This window comes from Puntigrus tetrazona, chromosome 21, assembly GCF_018831695.1.
Source record: "Puntigrus tetrazona isolate hp1 chromosome 21, ASM1883169v1, whole genome shotgun sequence".
Classification (NCBI taxonomy): Eukaryota; Metazoa; Chordata; class Actinopteri; order Cypriniformes; family Cyprinidae; genus Puntigrus; species Puntigrus tetrazona.
This window is the reverse complement of record NC_056719.1, coordinates 2,367,276-2,395,244: the sequence shown is the minus strand read 5'-3', so window position 1 is coordinate 2,395,244 and position 27,969 is coordinate 2,367,276. Positions and strand designations below refer to the sequence as shown.

The following is a 27,969-nucleotide window of genomic DNA, read 5'->3' as shown; positions in this document are numbered from 1 at the left end:
AATGGGCGGAGAGATGAGAGCCGCAGGTGGGACGTGAAACCGGCCGCTTTTACCCGTTAGTTTTACCGTCGAACTCATCTTCCTTGAGTGTTTGAGCGGTGCTTCTGAACGACATGGGAAAGCTTCAGGAATTCGAGATCACTTTCACTAATAACAAAGTGGTCTACAACCCCGGGGAGTCCATATCAGGAACTGTGAGAATTAAAACAAGCCACTCCTTACAGTTTAAAGGTAAGCGACGCTGTGTATCTTACATACGCTTACCGCGGGGGGGGGGGAAATAAAAAACAGTTTGCATTGACGGCACAGCTGGTAAGCTTCTGGGTTTCCCAGTTCAAGTAAAATTAGGGTGCTAAAATAACGCATGTCAACGCGGACGTGTTGCGTGAACGTGTTGCACGTTGACAGTCTGCATTCGTTGCTTCTCCGTTTCAGATACACTACAGTACTGGTTCACATGCATGTATATTCATGCGAAATAGGAGCTGCGATAGGAAGGCATTAACGTCTACGCGTTTGCATCCACGAGCGTTTAACGTTTACATCCTGTTTCTCGTGCGCTGCTGGTTTCGGTTCGATTGCACAATCGCACCCCTCCGGGTCGCGTTGGAAGCACGCTGCGTACCGTGTGCGTTTCAACAAGTGCATTTTTGGTGTTTGCCGTCACTTGGTTTCCATCTTCAGACGTCCACAACGAGTGTACATTGAGAACCGACTGGCGAAAGGATCCTAGCGTTCATTCAGGACGCGTTCTTGCGTTCGGGGGTGCTGACGCGACGCGCGCGTAGTGACCAGCTAAACGCAAGCGCAGGCTGCTCTAAGCAACAACGAAAGAACGCTTGAACGCTAATTATCTTAGATGTTTTTCAAGACGTTAACAGAATTGCGATTTGGGTCATATAATCGTCACGTATAATAAAAAGATGCTGTCATTTTTTTTAAGTCGTCATAAATGTGCGATATTCAAGTTAAATTTCCGTAGTAGGCCAGTGCCCTGTGTCGTCCTTAGTTTACTTTCACATTTTGCTTTGTGATCTGTAATAATAACAATATTTATGTTTCGATGCTCTCAAGACCTGCTGTTTGCAAACATTAACTCTAATTTATAACTTAACTTTTGTTGTTGCCTAAATGAAAATGGCCTTTAAGGTTTAGGTAGTAATAAAAGTATTTATAATGTATAAAATCCAGTCATGAACGTACCTAAACATACCTCACCCCCCCTCCCAAAACCTTTGGAATTATTTATGGGCCTTATCAACTTTAATGCCTTTGCAAATGGCGGTCGAGACCCGGTTGCAACGACTCCCTTAAGTTAACAAAATATCTAAAAGAAACGCTATAATTGTGAGAAAATCAACACCTCCGGCAACCCACTCCCCACTAACCGCAATTTTGCATAGCGCTGGTCATTGGGGAAAAAGATAAGAAAGTGGGTTAGACAAGGTGCTTTTCACACTGTGTGAATGTGTACAAAGAATGCATTGTAAGTGTTTTCACCGAACTGCTGGGTTTTAGTGTGTAGGCGAGACTCACAGACCGACACGCGAGAGAAAGAAAGAGATTCCGATGAAACAACTCTATTATTTTCCTTTGCGCTGTTACATTCACGCTTGATTCGCGACTGAACTGATGCATGAACTTGTTGGGCTTTTCCTTTCAGTCCTAGGACCCCACCCCTGTTGTGACACTTGTGAAAAATGATCAGCTATCTGCGGTCATGTTTCTGTTCCTCTCGGTTGTTCCTGTCAACAGCGAGAATGTGCCTCTTTGCGTTCGAAAATGCCGTGGATTGGCGCAATGTTTTTGCCTGCTGTAGTCTTTATCAGAGCAATTTGTGACATATGACACCACAGTTACAAGGAATGATAAATGTCATGTGATCGGTGTGATTAGTCATTCTCCGCTGGCACTTTAATTCATTAGGTCTTCCTGCATTTCCAATGTAAGTACTTTGGGAATTGGCTCGGAGCACCCTTCACCTTGACTTAATGTGGAAAAAGCTCCTCTAATGTGGCAGGGATTGTGCATCAGCATAACAAAACTGCTAGCTGATTTGAATCGTGGGTAACACATATATATTTTTTCTTTAAGGAATACTTCATCCAGTATGTAAATTCTGTCATCGTTTACTTGCCTTTATCGTCACTGTATAATATCGCATAATGGACCTGGATACTTTCTAGAGCCTTGCTGCAAAGTGCAGAGCGTGATGTTGTTACTCCGAGAACAGCTGTGCTTTTCAGTCCACGTTGCTCAGTATGTTTTATTAAAAAGCAGCTGACTCACTCTTTGGCTTTCTTATCTTGTCTTTTTTTTTAGTCTGGCCACTTTGATAAGCAGCCCTATCCTGATGAGCATGAGAGACAATGGCATTTTTCAGCCTCGTCCTGCGTAACGTATTGGATGAAAATGAAAAGCGTGACATGAATATTAAAGCGTGAGTCTCTTTGAATGCAGAAACACCCTTTCGTTGAAAGATGTTCTCTTATTTACATCACAGACGGTTTTCAGTGTATAGGGTTACTGGTCAACAGACTGAGCAGGCAAGACAGTCTCGGCTCTGGCAGAAGTCTTGTATAATCCCTTGAAACTACGAAAGAAGGGCTTTAGCCTGGTTTTAATCAGTCAGTTACAGAAACTCTAAAGAAGACATGATTGCTTAAATCTCAAATGGAAACACTTTGTACAGTAAGTACATAATTCACGCAAAAATGAAATTCTGCCTTTCATTTACTCACTCTCGTGTTGTTACTGACCTCTTTGAGCAATCAAAGAGTTGCTGTTAACCAATGAATATGAGAGTCAATGGTTACCCGTTTGACTTGTTTAAAATATTTTCTTTTGTGTAGAAAAGAAGAAAGTAGTTCAAAGAGGTTTCGAAGAATCTGTGTGTTGAAAAAAACTGAATAGAATTTTCATTTTTGGATGAACTCTCCCCGAACTGTGAAGATCTTTTGACCCTTTGAGATCTGTGTGATTTGTGGGAAAAAAAAGTATCATTATCATAATCATAATATCATAAATATTGACTTCTGTCCCATAGAAAATGTAATATATGCATGAAATACTGAAAATGGCCAAAAAAACTTTTATGAGTTGCTTAAAACATATTTTAAACTGAGCCGCTCCATTTAAAACAGCATTTATCTTCCAGGAAAACGTGTTTTGTTTGCACGTGAGTATGCAAATTTCTGTCCAGTCAAATACTGACACCAGTAGATAACCAGAAGAAGGTTTTGCCAGTATATTACCCAAACTAGATTATCAGCTATTTAAAAAAAAAAGATAAGACCTTTTAACTAGGCTGTCCAATTGCAAAATGTGCATTTTTTTTTTTATAACGCTCCAGGTTTGGTGCGCTGAATACTTGACCAAAAATATTGTGACTATACGTAAATACTGACTATATAATAATTCTAATAATAAATGTGTGGAGCAGCATTTACTTTAAACCACGCTGCTCCGAGACTCTGTTAATGTATGCGTGTAAATGAACACCGCACCCTGAAACATGCAATGCATATGTTTATTTCATTAAACTTGAGGCTTTATGATTGGATGATGAGATTTCATTATCGTGCGGCCCTACATCCAGCGTCCTGTTTCAATAGGAAATATGTCAACAGATCATGATAGAAACGTGTTCACTTTACATCCAGTCTGGTATCCAGTGCATACTAATGATTGTGATAAGCTTGTTTGGCGTTCTCTAGAGCCTTTTGTCTCTCTGCATCTCAAGAGACATTCGCATAGACAAGCCCGTCTATTCATTAGTAGTAGACTGACTGGACTGTAAGGCAACACCACTGATATCAACATGATGCCACTCTGTCCCACGCTGGTTCTGTGGGAGTGTTTGTGTAGAGACGCACTCCCGTCACTTATTATAAGAGGGCATTCAGCACATTTACAGGCAGTACAGTACCTACGCCCTTGTTTGTGTCAAAGTATTTGGCACACTATTGAGGACAAATATTACGTTCAGGCCTAGGCTGTTTATCCCTTTAATAACTGGAATCGCTTGACCCAAACGTCATTATTTATTAATGGAGCACTCTTTATTTTGGAGGAAGGATGGCATTTTTTGTGCGTTCACCCAATATGACGCCTCGTTACTGTTCTTAAATATTCAGGATGAGTTTAGAGCAGGTCACCTGAGAACCTTCTAGGGACAAAACCTGATATGTTCAGCTTCAAATGGAAGTTTGTATGGGCAAAGCTATTTTGAGGAAGTCAGCTGAAACGGACTTACTATGGAAGACAGTGAATGTAAGGTTTATAATTTTACAAAAGTAGTATTAATTATTCTCTTACTTAAAGTAAATGATTTTTTTTTTTATTCGCTATTGTTGAAATGTCATTTGTGTTCATGCATATTCATACCTGGCCTGAAACATCTTGATAAATTGATAAAACCTCATTATCGGTTTTAATTTCAGTTTCATAATGAAAACTATTGAATGAACACTTCTGTTTAGTCAAGCCAAGTCCTGACTGGCTCTGGAAACTCTGACATTGCATGCGTGTCCCAGCAGGTATTTAGGCTATCACAGAGTTAACAAGAACTCCATGAACGCATCTGCCAGCTGCAAATAGCAAATGTACTGAGTCACAGTGAGGGTATGCTTAGGGCATCCAACCCCTAAAGTGTCTAGACTCTGGGATGTCTTTCAAAATAGAACTACCTTTTAATTAATGATTTGCAAACTGCAATCTTGAATGGAAATAATGTGTCTTTGTAAAATAATTTGGCTTCTCTAAAGAGCATCACCTGAATATTTCTGGCCATTTTCAACTGTCAGTTTCTATGTTTTGCTTCAGTGCAGTGTATTAAAGCAATATTTTTGTTAATTACCCCAAAACATATTTTTACTTTTCGCACATTTCCTTTAAAAAATCAAATTGATTGTTACAGTAAGGAACTTACAATGGAATTCTGAACGGAAAAGTGATACTTCATGTTATAATAACAGAATATTAATTATTCTGTTAAAATGTAAATTTGTAATTTTTAATAGATGTCTTTTAATGGGTTTATGGCATTGCATTTTTTATGGTGACAGTATTTTTTTTTACTTTAAAATCATATTAATATACAATATGAAAATGTACTTACCCTTAAGCCATCCAACATAAGTTAGTTTCATAATATAAATTTAGCATCACCTCACTTTAAGGGTAGCCAGAAGCAAAAGTTTGAAGTTAAAACATTTTAATGATGTGTTCGTTTATTACTAACACGCACCTTTTCGTTTTACAAGATGTTAATCTGTTCCAATCTGTCCAAATCTGTACCGATAAAATAATAATAATAAACCCATGTATATCTAAATGCCCTGAAGGTGGGTACATTTTCAGCAATTTGTACTATACTTTAAAGAAAAGGAGAGACAAGTATAAATTTATTTTTGTAGTAATCAACATTTGCCACAGATCAGTTGAGTTTGACTTGACCAGAACCTGGAATATTCCTTTAAATCAAGCGTGTGAAGAATAAAGGCTTGTCTGACACTACAGACAGTTCTTGTAAATGTTCAACCCCCGGGTTTGATGGACCTTTCAGTGATTGTTATAGTGAGATATCTAGATTGGCGCTTTATTTGTCTCGCTGATGCCAGCGGCACTCATGTTGGCACCTCATACCTTGCTTTTTCCTGATTTCTCCTTCCAGCAGTCCTGCAACGCCAGCTGCCCTCGTTGGTGTCTTTTTTTATGGTCACAGCATCACGCGCCTAAAGAAATTTGTTCTCTCGTTCCCTTTATGTGTCTCTTCCTGTTTCTTTCTCTTTCTCTCCAGGCTGTCAGAATGAGGAAGATGTCTATTTCTGGGTTTTAGATGAGACAGATTCGTCCACACTGCCTTGCTGAATGAGGGATGCAGCTGTAGCATTTGAAACGGAGCTAAGGAAGGGACAAATTTACTCTCTTTTATGTTTGCGGCTAATGGCGCTCTCGACTCTTTTAATGACTGTTTTTAAGTGTACGCTTTCAGCTCATTCTCAAGCAGTAATCTGATTTTTTTTATGAATATCTGTGAAATTTTTAGAGCACTGTACGCTTATTAGTCTCATTCTCAAGCAGTTCTCTTCCATAACGGGAATATCTGGTGAAATTTTAGAGAACACTAAGCCCTTGTCTTATTAGTCTCAAAGGGAACCAACGAACCTACTCTCTTCCATAACTACTGTTTATTTCAAATGCTTTAAACTGATCACATTAAAGGGAGAGTTCACAAAAAGCCCTCCAGGCTCTCAAAATACCGTTTTCTGTTTTAGTTCCTACTGTTTTTACATTTCTACTGTTTTACATTCGAACTTTAGGAACCTTGTTTATTTAAAGGGACAGTTCACCCAAAAATGAAAAATCTGTCAGAATTGTTTTTGTCCATATAATCTCAAGTCAACTGGGTTGTTTTGGTTTGGTTCAAAACTTGTATGACTTTATTCTTTCTGTGGAACCCAAAAGAAGATATTTTGAAGAATTGTTTTTGTCCATATAATAGAAGTCAACTGGGTCCAAAAAAAACTCCTTGATTTTCATTGTATGAAAAAAAACATAGTCAAAACATCTTCTCTTGAGTTCCACAGAAGAAAGGAAGCCATAACTATCAATTTAATGTATATTATGTCTCGGTGGTATTCAAGGACAAAGATGAAAATAGTCTCACCTTCCTGTTACAGTAAAACTTGTGGGAAATGTCACATTTGACCTTAATGACCTTTCTTTGTTCTTTACTATTTGTCAAGATGACTGTAAGTGGCCGCACTTCTCACATTCTTCCACGCCTTGTCCGGAGGCTGGAAAGTCACAAATTCCTCACAAACAGTTTTAAGAACCTACATCTCTTCAAAGTCTTGAACAGCACTCAACTGTCCAATCATATCTCTGGTTTACTTGGTAACCAAATGCCTTTGTGGTGAGCTTTGGAATGTTGGAATTTCCTCTGAGATTTGCTTGTTTGTAAGTGTGTGTATTGGTTTGAGATTGTTTTATTGAGGGAGAGATGAGGTTCGCCTTTACCTGGCAGCAGGTTTATGCCCATTACCAAGGATATCTTATCGGAATGCGGTTGCTAGGCCACCGGTATTCAGAAGTACTGGTCCCAGGAGACGTATGGGGTTTCCCAGCCCCGATGTCCTTTGTGTGCAGGTGCCCTCTCTCATTCGTGCTCTCTCAGAGGACAAAGACGCCTTTACCTTCTTAACAGAGCGAGCTGGATTTATTGTGAGGGAGTTGAAGAGCCCAGTGGTCTTTAGAGGACAGCACATGTTTTAGTGCAGTTGAGTTATTTAAGTTAATGTTTAGATCAGGTTGAGTCTAAGATCCTGTGGAAAATCAAGTGTAAAGTTTAGATTTTGTATGTTGATTTTCTGTAGCCAGTAGATTTTTTTTTCTTATAAAACACAGTGATATACAGTAGTAAAACTCAATCACTTGTTTTGGTTTGGTTCCATTGTTTACTTGTGCAACTAAATAATTTCAGAACTTCATTTGTGTTAAGAATGCATAAATATTAAAATCTATAAAAAAAAAAAATAAATCGATGGCTGATAAAACTAGTACAGATTTTAGAAATTATAAAAAAAAAAAAATTGAAATCGAAAAAATGTATATTATAAATAGTAGATTTATAGAATTCATTTTAGGCATACAATAATAACATACATTAGAAAAATGTATATGATAAATGTTTTTATAGACAATATTCAAATGCACATTAGAAAAATCTAAAGATAAAAATGGGGTTTGGTTAATCTTGAATATCTTCATACTCACCATCAAGATGAAACTTGGTTTGGAACAAGTGGAGCATTCTTCAGATATCTTAATTTTGGGGTAAACAAACTATCAATTTATATTTAGTGTTAGACAGTATAAAATAGAAAATGTGAGAGGAGAGTAACACCCAATTTTAATTTTAAACAAACAAACTATCAATTTATGGGTTAGTGTTGCTCCAGCTTATCTGAACCATCTCAACTTACCATGTGCTCTAAAACACTGTCATTAATTAAATCAGGTAGTTAGGAAATGCTACCTGTCCTCCCAGCCCTGAGGATATTATAAAGCAAAGAGAGGGGCCCACTTGTCTATGTCATTGAGAATTTAATTAGAAATTCTACCTGTCACAGCCCAGAGGAAGGCTCTTTTCTTCTTCTCTGAGTGCAGAAGAACACTCATGATTTTCATTATACATTGAGCACTTCAATATGCTCTTTTACTTCTTCTCTTTGCAGAAGAACACTCATGAAGCATTTCATTATACATTGAAAGATAAATATATTTCATTTTTTTTTTTTTGCCTAAAAAATCCATTTTCTATCGGTCAACATAAAAAAAGAAAAATAATTAATTGTCTGGCATTTTTCAGGCCAAAAAAAAGATAAATATATTCAATTTTTTTTTCTGCTAAAAATCCATTTTCTATCGATTTATGCACAACTGCATAACATAGAAAAAATATAATTGATTTACAGAAATAAGGCCTGCTTTTTCTCTGTGCTCGTTGTAGCTCATTAGAAGCTCATCACTCTTCTAAGGAAGGACTGTACTTCCTTTCTTTGTAAGTCCACTTGAACAAATGATGTACGTTTCAAATGATGCCAGTCTCTAGGAAGAATTTTCCCTTCAAATGAAAATCTCCCTGTCCGATTAAGAAAACTAGTCCTCGTAAATACCATTATACTGAATATGAACAGGATAAAGATTCTGTATTTCAAAGTTTGCTGTTATGGTTTTTATCATACAGCCACCGGACTATTAAGAGATGGGTCTTGCATCATATTTGTTGCATTGTGGGCAATATTTCATGTACATTGAGATATTAATGTTATATATTTAAAAAAAGTGTATAGAAATGAAAAATATTATTTTACATATATCGTTAACATTATATTTATATTTAATGTTTTCAAAAGGATGTGCGTTTACAGTATATGCATATATACAAAATTGGGTATTAGTAATACATTTAGTTATTACAACATTTACCTACATATTACATGTAGTGCAGTAAATGTTCTTGTTCTGACTTGTAGCATAACTTGTAGCTCTCTTCTAGTAGTATTTTGAGTGATTATGATGTAAAATAGCCAGCACAAGCTTATATTGTAATCCAGGATCTTACACAATGAGTAAACAAAAGCCCGATAAATTATTTAAGACTCTTTATTAAAACATAAATGAATCCACCTACTTCTATTTCAGTGTCCTCTGAGAACCTGGATTTTAGTAAACGAAAGCATTCGTAAATACAGAGAGAAAGATCTTGTTTAAACCAAGGTGACCTGCCTCAGTTGAAATTCTCAGTTTGCTTGCGCTAATCTGTCTGTTCCCTATCAAAGCAGATGTGTTGTTACTGTCCCTGGAGTAAATCTCCTTCTGAATGCGCGGCCGTCTCCCCGTGCTCATAAATTCTCATGTTTATGTAAAATTTTCATGTATGTGGTAAAGAACAATTTTGTATTCTTGTTATCTCGTTGACTCAGAATCAAAGCCTGAATGGTGCATTTAGACTATTTTCACACTCGATATTTAGGCCTGAACCAAGTGGAAAGCTGCGATGTTAAAGTGCCTTTAGTCTGACAGTGAAGGAGAAATCTTTAAGTGCGTGGCCAGACTTTCTCTTTTACTGAAGTGGATTCATGTGGCTCACGCTGCTCTGATTTGAATGAGCAAAGTCATAAAAATCTGGATTACAGATAGCTTGAGAGTTTATCTTTCCTACCCTGTGCTTTACAGCTTCGTTCGACATGTGGTGATGCATCATTAAACGTAAATTAATAATCTAATGAAATTTAAAGTCCTTTTCTGTGGACGCCAGTTCGCTGATTATTCTGTGCCGGCTGAGAGATGGCTTTTGTTTAGGTGAGGTTAATAAAGCTCAGGGAGATGGATGGCACGTAGCAGAGGATCATGGGACAGGATGGGCTCGTGCTGTAATTGTTGGGAATGTTTGGGGTCAGTGAGATGAGGTACTGTGTGAGTGGAACAAGGACTGAATGACCAGAGCATGTTGCATAATGCGGTTTGGATAATCTCCTTATAAGTAAACGTGATAGATGGATAGGTAGATTCTTATTTTAATTTGATCAAAAACGATGCAAAAAAGTATGCAAAATGAAATAATTTCAACTGTCAGTAATTGATGTTCTATATATTTTTATTTATTAATTTTTTTTGTTGGATCAGTTGTTACAAAAATGGTTACCATCTGTTGTCAATTTTTACGAACAACAAATATGGATGCATTTTCTAGTATGATGCATCTTTATTCTTATTCTTATCTCTACTTGATTGTATTCCATGGTTGTTATCGCTAACTAAAACTTAATTTCCATTACTTAAAATGAAATAAACATGAAATTTATATATATTATATATTAATATATATATATATAGAAACATTATTTTAGTTTGTAAGGCATCATTTCCTATAATTGTTTAGCTAAAGTACTGTGTGTGTATATGTGTGTGTATTTATTTATATATATATATATATATATATATATATATATATATATATATATATATATATATATATATATATATATATATATATATATATATATATATATATAAACATTTTTATTTTATTTATTTTTTTAACCAAATCAAAATAACATGAAAAAACAGAACAGAATGTCTAAAACGTCAACTAAAAATAAACTGGATACAGAAAATATGAAAACAAATCTAATTCAAAACATTAACAAGAACTGTGTCTGGGATAGTAACATAACACTCTTGATTCATAAATAACGACACACGCACACATATACCTTTAAAAACATATTAGAAATATTAGAAATATGTTAAAAAATGCCAAATATTTACATATTACTTCCATTAAGCAATGTCGTGTGTTTCTTGTTTACTAGGTAGGTAAGTCTCTTTATACCTCCCATCTCTCCCTTTATACCTTCCGGCAAACCATAGTTCTCTCATTTTCATTCTTTACCATGCATCTGAAGAAGGTGTGACCAATGATGTGAATGGCAGATATATTATAGTTGATTTGAGCTTTGTGATCTGTGGTGCCAGTGGATTAAATGCTGTAATAAGCTCATAAAGGGAGTCGTGACGGGGTCAGGAGCGAGGTTAGACTGAAGAGGGAAAGCAAGAGCATCTAATTGCTCTTGAAGTTTTAATGAGGACATGAGAGTTGAGTTACCCTCGAGCATCAAGGATGATGGAGCTCCTCAGTCGATGATGCCACGCTTCTGATGAAATGTAGTGTTAGAGTTCAGCCTCAGCGTTCAGTTCTACTGGCAAATTATTTAACGTTACTCAAAAAGGAAATGTCTGTCATTATTTATTCATCCTGATGTTGTTGAAAACCATTATGATTTTCCATTAGATTTTGTCTCTACATTCTTTCTTTTAATGATGTCTAGCGTTGCACTAAAGTCACCAAGCTGCTGTGAAACTTTGCGTCATCGTGAGACACATAATGTTTTATAAGTCATCCATTGTGGGTGGTGTAGTGATGTAGTTAATGTGTCAGTGGGTGAAATAAGCCAGATCATTGCTTCTAGCTGTTATGTCAAAACAGACATTTGAAGGGATGTATTGTCTTCCGCTGAACGTCATAATCACTTGACGCTTTCTTCTTTTTGAATTATGTTTAACGGAACTTCCTTCTCTTAGTTAATTCACTGCATTCTATTAATCTCATTAATCACACACTTGACCAATTGAAATCGACCCTGTGCTTGCTGTGACACAGTCCTTCTTTGTGTTTTGGCCTAGGGATCAAGGACTTCTTCTGTGTGCATTGTCGAAAGAAAAACCTGACCGTAGACAAACGCACTGTAGCTCTTTTGTGTGTCTCCACTCCAACTGAACCGTATCCAGCCCAACAGTAAACAAGGAAATATCAGTCTCTCCCCAAAACCCAGCTGTCCGTTTCTATGCCAGTGCACTTTGCTGACTCAGTGTTGCATTGCTCCGGAGTCAAAGGGTCAAATTTGAACTGATGGGTTTCAGAATTCGCCACTTAATTGAATTTCATTATATTTAATTTTATTAAAAAATTTTGGTGAATGCCTGATAAAATGTTTACATTCATGAATAAATAAAAACTGAAAAAAAGAGATTGATTAATAGATAGATAGATAAATAGATAGATAGATAGGTAGATAGATAGATGGTGGTATATCAAAATAGATAAAAACAGATATATTTAGCAAAAAAAAATGGGACCGAATCGAATTTCAGACATATTTTTGGAAGAATAGTTTTTTATTTATTTTTTAAACAATAAGTTTGTGTGTTTGAATACACTGTTGGAGGAGTACTTGAGTTGGTGTTTGTCGTATTCTTAGATATAAACTCATTGATAATAGATGGGTACGCGGTTTCTCACAGTCGTCTGACGACTGGCAACAGTGTTGCTTACACTGCGTGTGTTAGGAAGCAGGTTCAACCCACGCTGTCTTCCCATGTGGAAGGGTTGCGATAAACACAGGAGACGCTCTGGACGCCCACTGCGGTGTTTCTCTGACACATGCGCTGAACCGTATAAGCTGCCAAGAGACCTGGACCAACTCCAGCGTGTCCCCCTGTAGACTCGGAGTTGGAGCCCAGCACACAGTGTACAGCTTGAAAGGAATTTCTGTTTTCATTTACTCACCCTGTTACTGACTTTCATTCCTCTGTAAGAGGATTTTTAATAATGGAATATCGGTTGCAATTAATGGGAAGTAAAGCCTTTAAATACAATGCAAAATAAGTTGATCATAATAATTAGGTTTATATTATAAAAGTTGTCCATACGATTCAAGCTCTACATTACAAGTCTATAGAAGTCACATTTGGACTGAAATCCGGTGGACCGAAAAAACATATATTGATTTAGCATAATTTCTCTTATGTGATGCTTAAATTTGAAGATGTAAAATCATAACATCTCGTGTGAGCCGTTGCTTCTAATAGAAGACAGAATACATGACAGAGATGTTTTAAGAATAACACCATAAACCACGCACATGCCACAAGCTCACTTTGTAATCACTTTGAGGTCGATAGGCTTATTTCCATTTCATGAAAGCTTCATATTTATCTTGCTCTTTTGTCTGTATGAAGCTGCAATGAATCCAGCTGGCCTCGAAATGTTGCACAAGAACTATTTTCATTTTAATAACCTCATTCAGTGTCAGTGTAACCTTTACCCTGACAAACAGAAGTAGCTGTCTCTACATCCTCTCTTTGGTTGTGCCGTTTCCTGTAATGTTTCAGTCATGGTTTGTGATGGAGTGAATCAGTCTGTTTTACAAGGGTTTACTGCAGCTGTCCAGTTGTTAAAAAAGACAAAACATTAGGCAATGCAGTACTTGTGTTTCACAACCTTATTTTACTTTATATGTTCTTTCTTAGCTACATACATACATATTTACATATTCCCGTGGTCATATATCTTAAAATCTTTACATAATATTTTCTTAAAAAAATGTGAAAAGAAAAAAATAATAATCAGCTAGAAACTGAGTAAAAGCAGGATTTGGGAATGAATCATTCTTTCAAATTTTTTGAAAGCTGCAGTTGCTTGCAATAAACCAAACTGGTTCTCAGATCTGTCTGAATGAGTCATTAGTGAGTCAGTTTAGATTATTATTAGTATGATATTTTACACAGGACTGGAAAGTAATAGAAAGTCCTGTAGCTAAAGCAGATAATTTTAACACAATGCACTGTTTTTCATTTTCATGCTTTTTTTTGTAGGTAGGGGTAGAATATAGTCAGCATAAAGTTTCCTTATGCCAGCAGAAGTGCCCAGATGGTACACAGCAGATGGCACCGGTGCTTTAATGCCTATTTATTCGTTCATGAGTCGTCTGATACTCAGAGGAGCGTCTCTCTCTTGGATTTAGTTGTTTTATTTGTGCTGGAGATGGAAGGGCTCTCATGCCAGTGTGCCAGGGAGGGCACCTGCCCAGTCCAGTGATATGCAGCCATCTGCCACCAGTGTTTTGTGTCTGTGGTGAACTAGTGCTGATTTAGACTGTGTGGCCGACCACACGCAAACAGGCTTTAACATTCCCCAGCAGTGTGTTATGCCTGCCCTGATTCGAACCCCCCCCTTCTACCTCTGTCTGAAAATGCAAACTGACAGTTTTTCTCTAAGAAAATGATGCTTGGTTTCATTCATGATGGGGTCTGCTATGGCCACACTTACCCTGAGCGGTTTTTCTGTCTGTCTGGGATTTGACTTGCATACTAAAAAGTAAGCTTTCACCAGCACGAGGTATCCCAATTACTGCATTTTCTTTAACGGTTTGATACATTCGTTTTGCTATATGTGATAAAATGCTATATGTGCTAAAATGCAATGTGTGGTAAACTGCATCTAATGTACATCTAACATTCACAAACTAGCACTCAGAAAGTGCATTCAAAATTTGTGGTCTTTGTCTTTTGGGAGAACAAATGAGAATACTGATGACTTCCCTAGTACTTATTTTAAGAAACACTCCACTTTGTTTTGGAAATGGGCTCATTCTCTATATAAGTAGAGTTTTGCTGTTTTGGAATTATTCAGCCAATTTCCGGGTCAGGTCTTTTAGCATAGTTGGCATAGATTATTGAAGCCAGTTAGACCGCCAGCACAGCATTCAAAAATGATCAAAGAGTTTTTCCTATTTAAGACCATCGGAAAATGAAAAGTTGTAATTTTCTAGACCAATGTGATTAGGACCTGTACTCCAATTCTGGCGTAATAATCAAGAAAGTTTGCTGCCGTAACATGGCCACAGCAGGTGCAGTGATATCACGCAGCACCTGAAAACAGTCAGGCCCTCTTGCTTGCACAGGGAGCTTGTCTTGCAAGCTGGGGACTATTTTTCACAGGCACTGCGTGACGTCACTGTGCTAGCACCATGCTAAAAGTGCTATCACCATATCCGGAAATCGTCTAAAAAGATTCCAAAACGGTAAAACTCATCTTATTAACTCTGGGGGAGTTGTGATGTAAAGTAAATGCTATTGGCTGTTTACAAAAACAAGGGACGGGCACTTTTAATGTGTTCTACCCCAATTTCCTGTTTCAGTAAGATATATTGTTTGAGAATATGACTTTTTGTGTGAAGAGACATGGTGATAGCGAAAATTTGATAGGAGAACATTTTCATTTGCTTTAAAAACTTGTGCCTTCACTTGCAAGAATTCTGCATCCACTTGTAAAAATTATAAAGAAATTATCTGATAAACTTTTGTGTTCACTGTTGTGCTGAAACGTAGTATTATTAACCCAACCCTACTAAGAAGTGCCATTGACATCAGTTCTTTTTGTTATCTTTTCTGTATCTCACATTCTGCTTTATCTCTATTAATCTCACTCTGTCTTTTTCTACGGTACTGCTTACTAGCTTTTTAAATGTGAATATGAAATTTGATGCACCAAGACTGCATGCTTGTTTAAATGCTTGGAGATGGTTGTTTCCTGTTACTGTATATGTGAGAGTAAAGCTTTAATGGTGACGTTTGCTCTACCCTGCTGTTTTGAGTCAATCCAATTGAGATTTCTTGGGCTTTACCCATCACTGGTCCATTACATAATCAGATCAGCATGTGGTCACATGGCTGAGTCAGTTTGTCTCTTTTCACTCAAATTCAGATTTGCGCACACTGTATATTTGTGAACTGCCTTACAGGGTCATGTAAGGTGTATATGTATATCTAAGCATTAAAGACTGCTCAAATGTGTTACTGTAGCTTATATTAGTGGCACAGTAATGCTATACAGCGACACACATGCAAATGTCTTTGTCTATATGTTGTGACTTTGACCTTTAGATCTGATTTCAACCTATGTTTTGGTCTTTGAAGGGTTTGATGTTTGGGTTTTGTACGTGAGGTGTCTTTATGTTTCTGGGTATACCCTGATAAAGGCTGTGCGGAGAGCTTAGCGTCATTCAATTATAATGCAAATAAGGATGGCTGTTCCTCCTCGACGTTTCAGACAAAGGAGCTTTTCCGTCTGGGTGAATGTTTAATTTGTACAGAATGTCTGTTTTGCGGATCGCTCGAAATCAGACCGGTTGTTCGATGAAAGGAAAACAATCGACATTCCTATTCGACATTTGCTACGTTGCTCTAGACATCAAGAACATGACATCAGATCTGTTTACTGTGGAAAATCCATAGCGTTTAGACTTATCAGACCTGTCCTCGCGTCATATCTTGAATGGTGGAGTGTTTAAAAGAAGTCTAATTCATTAAGGTGTGGAGGAAGGTTTGCCAACATGTTTCGCAAACAGCCTTATCTGTGTTTAAATGGAATGAGAGGGTGTGTCAGATATGAATATTTTTTTATGCTTTTTCTTCATAAATAACACATCCGTAGCAGTAACTATATTTAGTGAAATGTATAGAATGCTATATAGACAATATACAGAATACTAATAAATAAAATGACACAAACCTTGAACCTTAAAATGATTAATTATGTCTTTTTGCCCTTTTACAGCCATTAAAGTCAACTGTGTGGGGTCTTGTGGCATCTCGTCTAAGCTGAATGATGCATCGTGGATGCTTGAGGAGAAGTACTTGAGCAGCACACTGTCTGTGGCTGATAAAGGTAAGGATTTCAACTTCCATTCACCTCTTTCAGTTTCAGCTTTCCTTTAGTTCAGAACTTCTTATTAGTAAATATTCTTCAATGGCTCCAGAATGTTGCTCCCTCTGAAGGACTTCATTGTTTACTTCTCAAACTCATATTACTCGATCAGCTATTTGTGTCTGAAGAGTTTCCTGTTCTGAGTACGTTTCTTTCTGGTTTCTTCCTGTCTGTCTGATAGTGTCAAGTATCGCATAACCCTTTAAAGAGGTTAGATCTGAGTTATTCCTTTAAACAGGAAACCTTTCATTTGTCTTCTTCGATCGGTCTCCACATAACAACAAATGTTTTGGCATAGAAATAATTTTGTGCCCAAACAATGATCATCAAACTAATCGCTAGCGAATTAGGTGTAGCTGATGTCTGTGCTGTGTATTTAAAAAGACCAATCAGAAGTGACTCACAATATTGCAAATCTTGATATGAAGCAAAGAAATGTAGTTATTTAGCAAAAAAATATTACTTTATTCGTTTTTTATCTTTAAAAATTAGTTACGCAGTGCAGAAAATGAATGGAATTTTTACTTCCAAAACTTACAGTTGATACTTTATATAAACCAACTGTTCCTGTCTCTCTTTACAGTAGCAGCTGACTATTAAAAAAAAAAAAAAAGATTTACACAACCATTTTATTGCATAACACTTTTATTTTTTTCAGATTGCACAAATTTTGTCAAAGCTGCAAAAATTTCCTCTCATCGTCTCTCACCTCTATGTTCAGTCATTATGTTTTTGCCGGGAGGTAAAGTGTGAGCTCTTGGCATATGTGTCCCGTCAGGTCCTTTCCTGTAAGAGTGCTTATTAGTTCACATGGCCAGGTTTGTCCTACGACCCCTTTCCAGGAGACCTTTTAGCAGCCCGGCCGTCTGAATCAGATGTGCTGGGTAACAGTGCTCATCTGACCCCGCAGGCCAACAGAGGCTCTGAGTGTCTCTTATGCTTGCTGCCAGGAACTAATGCTGTCTGCCCATTAAGTGTTCGTGTTCCACTCTACATTGCTCAGCAGAACTAAGAGACAGGGCGGTGGTGGTGGATTGCGATGCTTTTAGTCCTCCGAGAATTGAAAATTGGGTGTTGCACTGCTGTAAATGATATAGCTGGATGTGTTTCATAGCATTCCAAGAAAGACATAAGAGAACTGACACACTGGCAAGGTGCGGTCCTGGCGATATTAAAGGGGTAGCGCGCACAAAAAACAACAATTCTGAGACATTTATTTTTTATGCAAAAATACAAAAGATATTTAGCTTTTTTGGGGGGGCCGTGCAAGAGTCATTGGGTTTCAGTGTTGTGTCGGACCTCACTGACTTTCCATTTAAGGACAAAAAACACTCAAAGCATTCTTCGGAATATCTTCTTTAGTGTTTCTCAGAAGAATTAAAGTCATACAGGTTTGGAATAAAACAAGGGTAAGTAAATGATTCAGAATTTTAACTTTTGGCCGCCTCATAGCTTTAAATCAGCCGTTAGAGTGTTTTCAGTCTCCTTTTGACCTCTCGCTGCTGACAACATGGAGATCTGTATCTTTGGATTTCTATTAACTCTTTGAAGGCACGTACTGAACAAGAAAAGGTGAAGTCTCTTCACACCTGAGCGGTCAGAAACATCGTCACGAACTTTCAACTTTCATGACTTGCATGGGAAACTTTACAACAGGTTTTGTTTCTCTGAATTAAACAGTGTTGTAGTTTATAGCATCAACGCAGTACATGGTTTGCATGCATAATTGAAATTGATGATAACCATGATTTACTTGAGATTTGTGTTTGCCAAATCGTGAAGCTACCTGTCTTTGTTCCATTGGAAGTCTGTGTAGTACAGAAAGTCTGACTATAAGCTGCTAGCTAGGCTAGTTTTGCCTTGATCAACCCTGTATCCTGTCGTATGCCTTTTTTTGTTGAGGATTTCCTTCCGTATAAACACTGAAGTATAGCTCAAACGGACAGTCGATGTCTGTTCTGCTCTCCAATCTGCTTGTGTCAGTAAATTTCCCATAATTTTCTCTAAGAGCCCTTTTCCTGTCCTACAGACTGTGACTTCTAAACGGCAAACAGATTTATACAGTAATGATGACTGGTACATTTTCAAGTACATTTTTTTTAAAACCAGACAACACCCTAAGATGTGATTTTACTGCCAAATTTGAATGTTTTGATAAACAAGCACAGGCGAACCACGCTGTAGCGCATGCAAATTCACATGCGTGGTGCCAAATTACAAAGTTTTTTTAGAAAAGCGTCACAGTAAGAGCACACATTTACAGAGCTTTATTCAAGATGTATGTAGACTTCCAGATCTTTGAGTAACCTCTGGGGTTATGGAAATCCCCAGTTAGAAAACACAGGAGAGGGCATTGTTACAGCTGTCAGGGTGCTTATCTGCACAGATACGTTTGAGTCACTCTGACTTACCACACTTCCACTCCCATAACACTGTTTCTCATGATAGGGAAGTACTTTAAGACGTCTTCTGTTAAATATGTCAGTAGTTGACGCAAAAATATTGGACAGTGTCCCGTGGTGTGACATAGTAAAAATGCACAAATAATAAAACTTCACTCCTAGTGTTTCAAATACCATGAGAGAGGTTTATCTTTAATATTATTAATATTATAGCATAATAGCATAATGTATACATTAGTTAATGTACAATTAATAGTTTGAATTAGAAATGGCAAAATTAAATATTTATTCAATTATGTTTAATTATATATTAATGTATGTTTATATTTATTGTTTTATTTACTGCTTTATTTTTTTATTTGTCATCATTTAATATGTCTGCATGTGTCTGTAAATGTACACACACATAGGCTACACAAACACACACACACACACACACACACACACACACACACACACACACACACACACACACACACACACACATATATATATATATATATATATATATATATATATGTATGTATGTATGTATGTATTTATGTACATTTTTTCTTTTTTCTCTGCCATTACAGGCACTCTGTCAGGCGGTGAGCACAACTTTCCGTTTCAGTTTCTCATTCCAGGTAATTTTCTTTTAATTTTTTACGATTAGCGTTTCAAAGCAGTTAAAGCGCATTTTCATTCAGAGCAAGCTAATGTTAGTCATTAAATGAGGATGTTGGGTGTCAGGTGTGAGGTTCAACTATGCTGAGTGCCACTGAAGCGTGATGAGAGGGTGGAAGAAAAGTTTAATTTTAACCTTGATCATTTTATCATTGAACCGCCTTTTTCTGCACAAACACACGTCCCATAATGAGCTATTAAAAAGGCATGGTATAGAAACAACATTCCTGGCTGCTGAATTAGTGACCGCTTGCAGTCTGAAGCTGTGCCCCTTGCTGGTAAAGTGTATGAACAGTTATTGAAGACTAAACTCAAGCATCTCATCAATCTAGGGACTTTCCACCCGAAAATCAGCAATGTATTTAACATGCAAATACAAAAATATACACTATAATATATAATTAAACTACTTAATATCTGTGGGCTGTTTTGGTTCTGAGTTTTATAGTAGTTTGCTTCTATTCATTCAATTTCGAGCTCCTGAGCCTTCAGATAATATTTTGATAATAATAATTCAGATAATATTTCAGAATGACAGCACTTAGAGCTGTATTGATTAATTTTATCGACTGTGAGCGCTAGCATCATCCAATATTCTGGGCTTTGAATGATATTGTTGTTTTGCCAAAGACATTATTATTTTATAAGGTGGCTTGACTAGGAAAGCTTTTGACAAATCCAAAATAACATATTCTTTATGTCTGTTGTAGCATCTGTTCCAACCTCGTTCGAAGGCCCTTTTGGGAAGATTTTGTACAAAATTAGGGCTTTTATTGACACGCCACGTTTCTCAAAGGACTACAAGACCCAGCGACCCTTTTACCTTCTCAATGTGCTTAACCTCAATGAGTTGCCAGATATAGAGGTGAGACCTGGCTACATGGAGGGGGAAAAAAGCTAATACTAATTTTAATGTATACATATTTTGTTGTATTTTTTTTGTGTATTTATTTTTTATTTTACTTTTTATTCTAACTTTTAATTTATTTAAATATTATTTAATTTTATTTATTAAATTTTTTTTTCGTCTCCAGTTCCTAATGTCTGCCCTTCTTTTCCCAGCAACCCAGCTGTGCTGTGACAACAAAAAAGTTTAACTACCTCCTGGTAAAAACAGGCACGCTCATGCTGAAGGCCTACAGTGATCTAAGAGGATACACTCCTGGACAGGTTATCAAACTATCCACTGAGATCCATAACAAGTCTGGGAAAGACACCGGTTATGTGATGGCCAGTCTTATTCAGGTATAAAGAAAATAAAATATAGACTATGCTGATGTTTATTTTTATAAAAATGCCAATTTTTCCTGTGGTTAACAATAGGTAATGCTAAAATTGTCAGATAATGCTATAAAATTGTCAGATAATAATATTGCTCATTATGACTGTGTATATCTGTGCAGAGAGTGTCGTATAAAACAAAGCGGCCAGTGTTTGATCTGCGGCCCATAGCAGAGGTGGAGGGTGCCGGGGTGAAGGCTGGTAAACATGCAGAGTGGAGAGAACAGATCATCGTTCCTCCTCTTCCTCAGTCAGGCCTCACTGGCTGCAGTCTCATAGATATTGAGTATTTTATCCAGGTATGGGTCAGGATATTTTAACCCTGATGTAAAAACCTGTCATTATTTACTCAATAAAATGTCTGGTTTACTGCATTGAATATGTTGAATTAAGAGAACCGATTTTGATAAACAAATAAGCCTGATTCATAAAATACACATTCAGAGCATTGAATGTGGTGATGTGTTGGAAAAAATCAAACTCTGTCAATATATTTCAAAAACTGAATAAGTCTGATTCGTTAAAGAATCATTCAGAGCACTTTTGTGAACTGGATCAACTGATTAATTGAAAATAATGATTCAGTAAGCTGAATTCAAGAAGTGAATCGGTCTGATTAATAATAGAATCATTCAGAACACTTTTTTGACCTAGATTAACCAATCCATTAAAAATGAATCCGTATAACTCATGAAATAATTATTTCGAGCATTTCTGTGAATATTATTGACTAATTCATAAAAATAGGTTAATTTCAAAACCTCATTGTTTGATTCACAAATAAATCATTCAGAGGAGTTTTGAGACCTGAATGAACCAGTTTATAGGAAAGGATCTTTTGACTAACCAAATCCAAAAGACTGAATATTTTGACTAACCAAATCAATCTGATTCTTGAACAAATCAGTTTTGTTAAGAAATCTACTGATTCACTTTAATGATTTGCTACTAAAGTCTTTCAAATGGAGATATACCTAAAAAATAAAGCTTAATGTCAAGAAGTGCCTCTTCAAGATTGTGTCTTTCTCACAGGTTTCACTAAAGTCTCCAGAGGCTGTGGTCACGTTACCCATCTACATCGGGAACATCGCTGTAAACTTGACTCCCTCTATTCCTCACCCCATCCCTCAATGCGCACCAATGCCTGCAATGCCAAGCCTCAGCCCTGCTCCCGTCGTCCCCAGCGCGCCTCCTGCAGAGGACGACCTGGAGGGTGCGCTGGGTGCAGGAGGAGTAGACAGCGAGGAGATCCCCACCAAGAGTCATTCCCAGCAGGACCCGTCCGGTGCTCCTCTCTCCATGTCTTCCAGCGCGTTCGCTCAAGCGCCTGGTCCGGTCGCTCCGCAGCCTGCCCAGTCCTCAGACGGCTCTGCTCCTTTGTTCTGCTTGTCCACAGGGGCCACCATACCTTTCTTCACAGACGGTAATACAACACCAGTGCCCACTTCCTGTCCGCTCATCCTGCCCCCTGAATACAGCACCTGGGAATACCCACATGGTGAGTGATCTAGTTGAGTAATAATACCCTATGTCTAGGTTGTTACCCTTCAAAAGGTCTTGCAGTGTTTACATTCAACATGTTTATTTACTAGTTGACAGGTTAGTATTTATTCAATGTAAGTGACCATTGTTTGTAGCTCATACTGTAGATCATAAACCATTCGTGAAATAATGTGTAATTTCATTAAAATAAAGTCTATTTTTGATTCAGTTAGAAGCATTCGTATTTGTAAACTGGGTGTTGAAAGACCAAATATGTCAGTTTATCTGGTTACAAATGATACATGATGAAATAGGTAACAATATTTTATTTATAACATTTTTATTAAAATTTAATGTATAAATAATCAAGAAATGTATTCTAATAATATTTATACTTAACACTCACACATACTTAAAAGTGTATTAAATTTTGTACTTATTATTTAGTATAGAGTTATTTATATACAAAATTTGTCAAATTAGTCTTATAATAAATTTTTTTTAGTTTTATTGAATGTTGAATCTGTTTCTGCCATGAAACACTGAAATATGTAATTAAATCTAAAAACTGTATCCAAGATTAATACAACAAACTAAAAAAAATGGCATTTATCTGTCTGTCTGTCTCTCTTCCCATTCATTCATTACGTTCATCTATTAAATGTTTAAAGTGTTAAAACACATAACGACACATATTAGATCAGTTTAGCTTGAGAACCGTTTATGCTTATAATGTCTTAAAATGTAATCAGTCATAACCGTCAACATCATCATCTACAGTAAAAGACTGGAACCGAAACATGACTAGTTGTTGTAATCCAATCGGTTTGCCATTTTATTCCAAACGTTACTTCTGTTATTATTTAGTTTATATATAGGGTTACATTTCCACAAAAGGATGACATTACAGCCCTCAAATGATTGAGTGTGCAACAAGCTGTAACTTGTCTTGTAGCCACATGTAGAGTAAAAAAACCCCTCAAAAATATCACAGAGTCTCATATGTATATAAAAAAGGTTTACCTCTTTCAGTGTGAATTTTACTGATTATGTACTCAAATGAAATGCAAGTTGTTTCTATTTATTCATGTTTTTCCATGTTTCAGAGCCACCTCCCACTTATGAGGAAAGCTGCAGCAGTAACAACTCCAGCTTTAACAGTAGCATGAGGTAGACCATATTTTAGAGGACATGCTTCTTGACCACGCCATTCATCTGGTGCCCCCTGCTGGACGGTAGAGACATTGCTGCCACGCCATAACACTGGTCCTTCTTTTCCATCAGCCAAATCTGTTTAAAACACATACAGTATAATTTCCTTAAATAGTCAATCCCTTCAGATTACCGTTTCAACTTTGGAGAAAACAACCCTGAAACTGCACAGGGAGAATGTTTCAGTGCCTGAGAAAATGTAGCACTCTCGAACAACCCTCCCCCCCTCTTGTGAAATACCAGCATCTGTATCATTTTGAAACGAAAGTTACACCGAGGATACTTTTTCATTCAACCAAGGCTGGCCTTATATAAAGTTCATCACAAAACATGCTCTGTAAAATCTGAACTGACGCAGAAATAGATTTCCTTCTGACTGAAAGCTGAGGAAATGATTTTCTCCTTTTCCTTGTGATGATCGGTATGAATCGTAGTGCACTCCATGCTTATGCCAGCCGGAACGGCTCTCGACGAAGACGCTGGGCCACAGAGAAAGCTACTCTGGAAAGAACAAGTTTTATTTATTGATGATGATCGACGTTGGAAGTTTTCGTTTGACTTTTTCAAATCAATTTCATCACCAAATGGACACTGTGTGGATACAGCTTTCGGAATACCAATGTAGTCGAACACCTTTGGGCGCATATGTCTTCATCACTTGACCAAACGGTAGCCAGTGTTCCTTGAATGCTTAAGGGAACAACATATTACATATCATTTGCAAAAGAAAACTGCATAAATTACGTTTCGCAGGCTGTCAAGAGATTTTAGGATGACACTTTGGACTCCTGACTCTGTATTTTTATTACCTTATTTTACTCAAAACAAAGCAAAATAATCCGATTTTTTTCTTTTTTCCGGGATTCATCATTTCACCCTAGAATGATTATTTCAAAGTATTTGAAAAAAAAAAACTGTCATTCAGGCTCATTTAGATTTTTCAGACTGCGTAATATCAGTGCTGGTAATGTGTTAGAAATGTCTGATATGCATCAATCCGATTCGAACTGTACATGTCTTTGTGTGACTTTCTTTGTTTTTATGCATTGATATTTCTGATATTAGCCCACAGCGATTAGAGATTTATGATGGATTTCCCGTGAGGCCTTAGGCTGTACTTGGATTGTTGTGTACAGTCCTTTAAATATGGCAAACACTTTTTCCAAAACATTTGTTCAGACCCTTGAACTGTTAAAGGAATTGAAAAATTGAAGCACAAAAGGCACTTTTATATGTTTGTGTGTGTGTGTGTGTGTGACTGTGTTTGAGAATGTTTTTTCAATTCCAAATGAATTTTCAAAATGATTATTTTCCATTTTAGTTGAGTGTTGTACTAAGTTTAGTATTTGATTCAGTCAGCAAAGGAATTCAGATTCAGAACAGACCGCCTACGATATGATTTATAAGAACGTGTATGAAGCAAATTTAGAAGACTAAATTATGTGATGCTCTCTACCTTTTTCACGCTTTAAATTTATATCGCAGTATGTACCATTTACAGTGCTGACAGAAAAATCATTTGGGTCATTTAACAAAAATGGTGTAAAAAATTACTTCAACAGTGCTAATATGTATATTTCTAAAAAAAAAAACGAATGAACAAAAAATCCTGTAGCTTTATTTTAGTTTAATTTCATCATAAGGATTCGTTTTCTATCCTGTGTACATTTTGATAAAAACAAAAATATAGGCATACGACTAGTAAATATTCTCGGTCTACATATTTTTGATTTTACTTGACGTAAAAAGGATTTATTGTGCCTGGGTTATGTGTTCCCACTGTTTGCATCATGTTTTCCCATTTGAAATAACTATGTCACAACTTCATCATATCAGTTCTTTTAGAATGCAAACTCTTTCACTTTATCAGATATTTTGACATTTGTCAGAAGAAAACTGGGTTAAATTGATAGTCTGATTGTAATTTATTGATTGTGGAATTTATACTTAAAAAAAAAAGATATTTATAGCATGAAATGGATGAATGCAATTTATTACTAGCTAAAAACTATATAGCAGACACAAAACAAAAAATGTACTTTTGAATCATCTTATTGCATATTACTGCAGAAGGTACTGATTTTATAAAATGACCCGATTTTGACTTTGCTGATTGTATCCCAGCAGGCCACTGTGACTTCTAACAGTGCAGCTATATGTTTAAATTGAGATTGTGTTTCTTCGCTGTGAGCAGCACTCTGTCGAAATCTCAGCCGTTGCACAAATGTTAAGAACATTGAACGAAAAAAAAAAAAACATTCGAATTCATACTTTTATTGTTCATCATCAAAATCCTGTAAAGAAACCCTTGACTTGAATGCCTGTTCTGTATTTTAAACCACATTTTGCCTTAAATGTGAATCTGATGCACCCCTGGTCCCATCGTAACTGTAAAGATAACAAGTACTTTGAGATAACAGCACATTGCTTTTAATGTTCTCTACATTTGCCTCTCGAGCCTTTTTGGCTTTCTGTTGGCAGCAGAAAGAGTCATAAGGGATTGTAGGTAGTTAGTTATTTTAGCACTGAAATTATAAACGTACAAGTCCTCCATTTGTGGAAATGCTGACATTGCTATGGACTTACTTGTTGTTTATTTACACGTGCTATGTTCTATGTCTTTTCCTTTTCACCAAAGGTTCAACAGCTTTATCAAGTTTCATTTCATCATTGTGTGATACTTTTCTTTCCCTTGATTTACCGTCAGGTTTTGAGATGAAGTAGCACGGTTGTGGATCAGTGTTCTATGTAAAGATGTGACGGAAGGAAACTTGTACAGCGAATAAAATCACTTAAATTCTCAACTTTTCCTCCCCGAGGTGCTGCTCATTTGAATTCCTGATTTTAAAATTAGTCAAGCGATTAAAATATTGTTCGTTTATGGGTTCAGCGTAAATTTAAAACCATTTACTCCAATAAATGCTTTCCCTTAAAATTAAAATGAGCAGAAAATTTACTTTTTTTAAGCAATTCCAATAATGCTTTGGGGAAATCTAGCGTTACATCTCTTGCTCACCAATAGGTTCTCTGCAGTGAATGGGTGCCGTTAGAATGAGAGTCCAAACAGTAGATAAAGACAATTCATTAATCCACACGATTCTAGTCCATCAATTAATGTCTTTTAAAATGAAAAACTGTGAATTAATGTTACAATCATCACTTCTGGCCAAAATGCAAGTCCATAATCCATAATAGCACTTCCTCCAGTTTTGTCCTTCATATTTGTAAGAAACGCCTTAAGACTGAATTTGGTTGTAAACAGTGCTTGATCTGCGCATATCTCTCTCCCGATTCAAGACTTTATGGATAAAGTATATAGATCCAGGACTCCTTATTTGGCTGAAGCAATGGTTAAAGTTTAACAGGAAGCAAGTTAAAAACATCTTTTTATCACAGAGGATGTGATTATGAAACGTGTCATTCTGCGGTCCTAAATAAATACAGATAAATTAACATTACTTAGAATACCTTTTGATTGCCTGCTTTTCGGTATGATTCTTATTCGCGCAGTTTTCTGGATGGCAACAGAAGGAAATAGGGGGTAAAAGATCAAGGCGACCAGCTACACCTCCAGCACTGCCTGCTGCCTCTTGCCTGTTGCCATAGAAACTGATCCCAATCCATCATTATCATAGAGCCACATAAGGACATGGACATTGGTGTGTAGTCTGCATGGATGGTAGGAGCTCTGAAGACCTGGGAAAGAGGAGGAAGTGATGAAAGCAGAAAGAAATGTATATGGACAATGTTGATGGATGGTCATAAATAAATGTCCTTTCTGCTGAAGTAAAATGTGTGTGTTGGTTTTGTGATCTTGACTGGCTTGTTGACTGTTGGATTTTAGGATTTACGATCGACCAGGCCAGCTTCAACCTAACCGGGTTTAAAATGGCATGGTTAGAAATAAGGGAGCGATACAAAAACATAAAATAATAAATAAAATAGTATATATATATATATATATATATATATATATATATATATATATATATATATATATATATATATATATATATATATATACACTTCATTCTATTCGAAAAGATAGTTTGCCCTGATCTAATCTTTTAAATTATATTTATCATTAAATGAAACGATTGATATCTGGCTACTTTAAAACATAGGTTTTACAAGTGAAAAAGTAAAACAACCTGCAAATATAAATTTAATCGACAAATTTCCAGCTTTCACAGGTCTAATAAAACGTAATTTAAAAACGCAATAAAGAGGAGCGTTTTAATTTAGATGATGCAATAAGCCACGAAGGATGATTTTATTAGATTTAAAGATTTGCGAATAGCCTAGGCC

The 27,969-nt window shown here is 36.6% G+C and overlaps 1 protein-coding gene across 2 annotated transcripts; it reads left to right on the top strand.

Moving 5' to 3' along the window:
- The first annotated feature begins 9 nt into the window (after positions 1-9).
- On the top strand, positions 10-26,465 carry arrdc1b (arrestin domain containing 1b). Of its 2 annotated transcripts, XM_043221332.1 has the most exons (9): positions 95-231; positions 2,323-2,440; positions 16,469-16,579; positions 19,596-19,646; positions 20,397-20,551; positions 20,749-20,931; positions 21,090-21,266; positions 22,000-22,465; positions 23,556-26,465. In XM_043221332.1, the coding sequence occupies exons 3-9, from the start codon at positions 16,531-16,533 to the stop codon at positions 23,621-23,623; spliced, it is 1,149 nt and encodes a 382-aa protein (XP_043077267.1). In that variant the 5' UTR covers positions 95-231; positions 2,323-2,440; positions 16,469-16,530; the 3' UTR covers positions 23,624-26,465. The 2 variants fall into 2 exon arrangements, with proteins under 2 accessions (XP_043077266.1, XP_043077267.1); XM_043221331.1 differs by lacking the exon at positions 2,323-2,440 and having other exon boundaries at positions 10-231.
- The last annotated feature ends 1,504 nt before the right edge of the window (positions 26,466-27,969 follow it).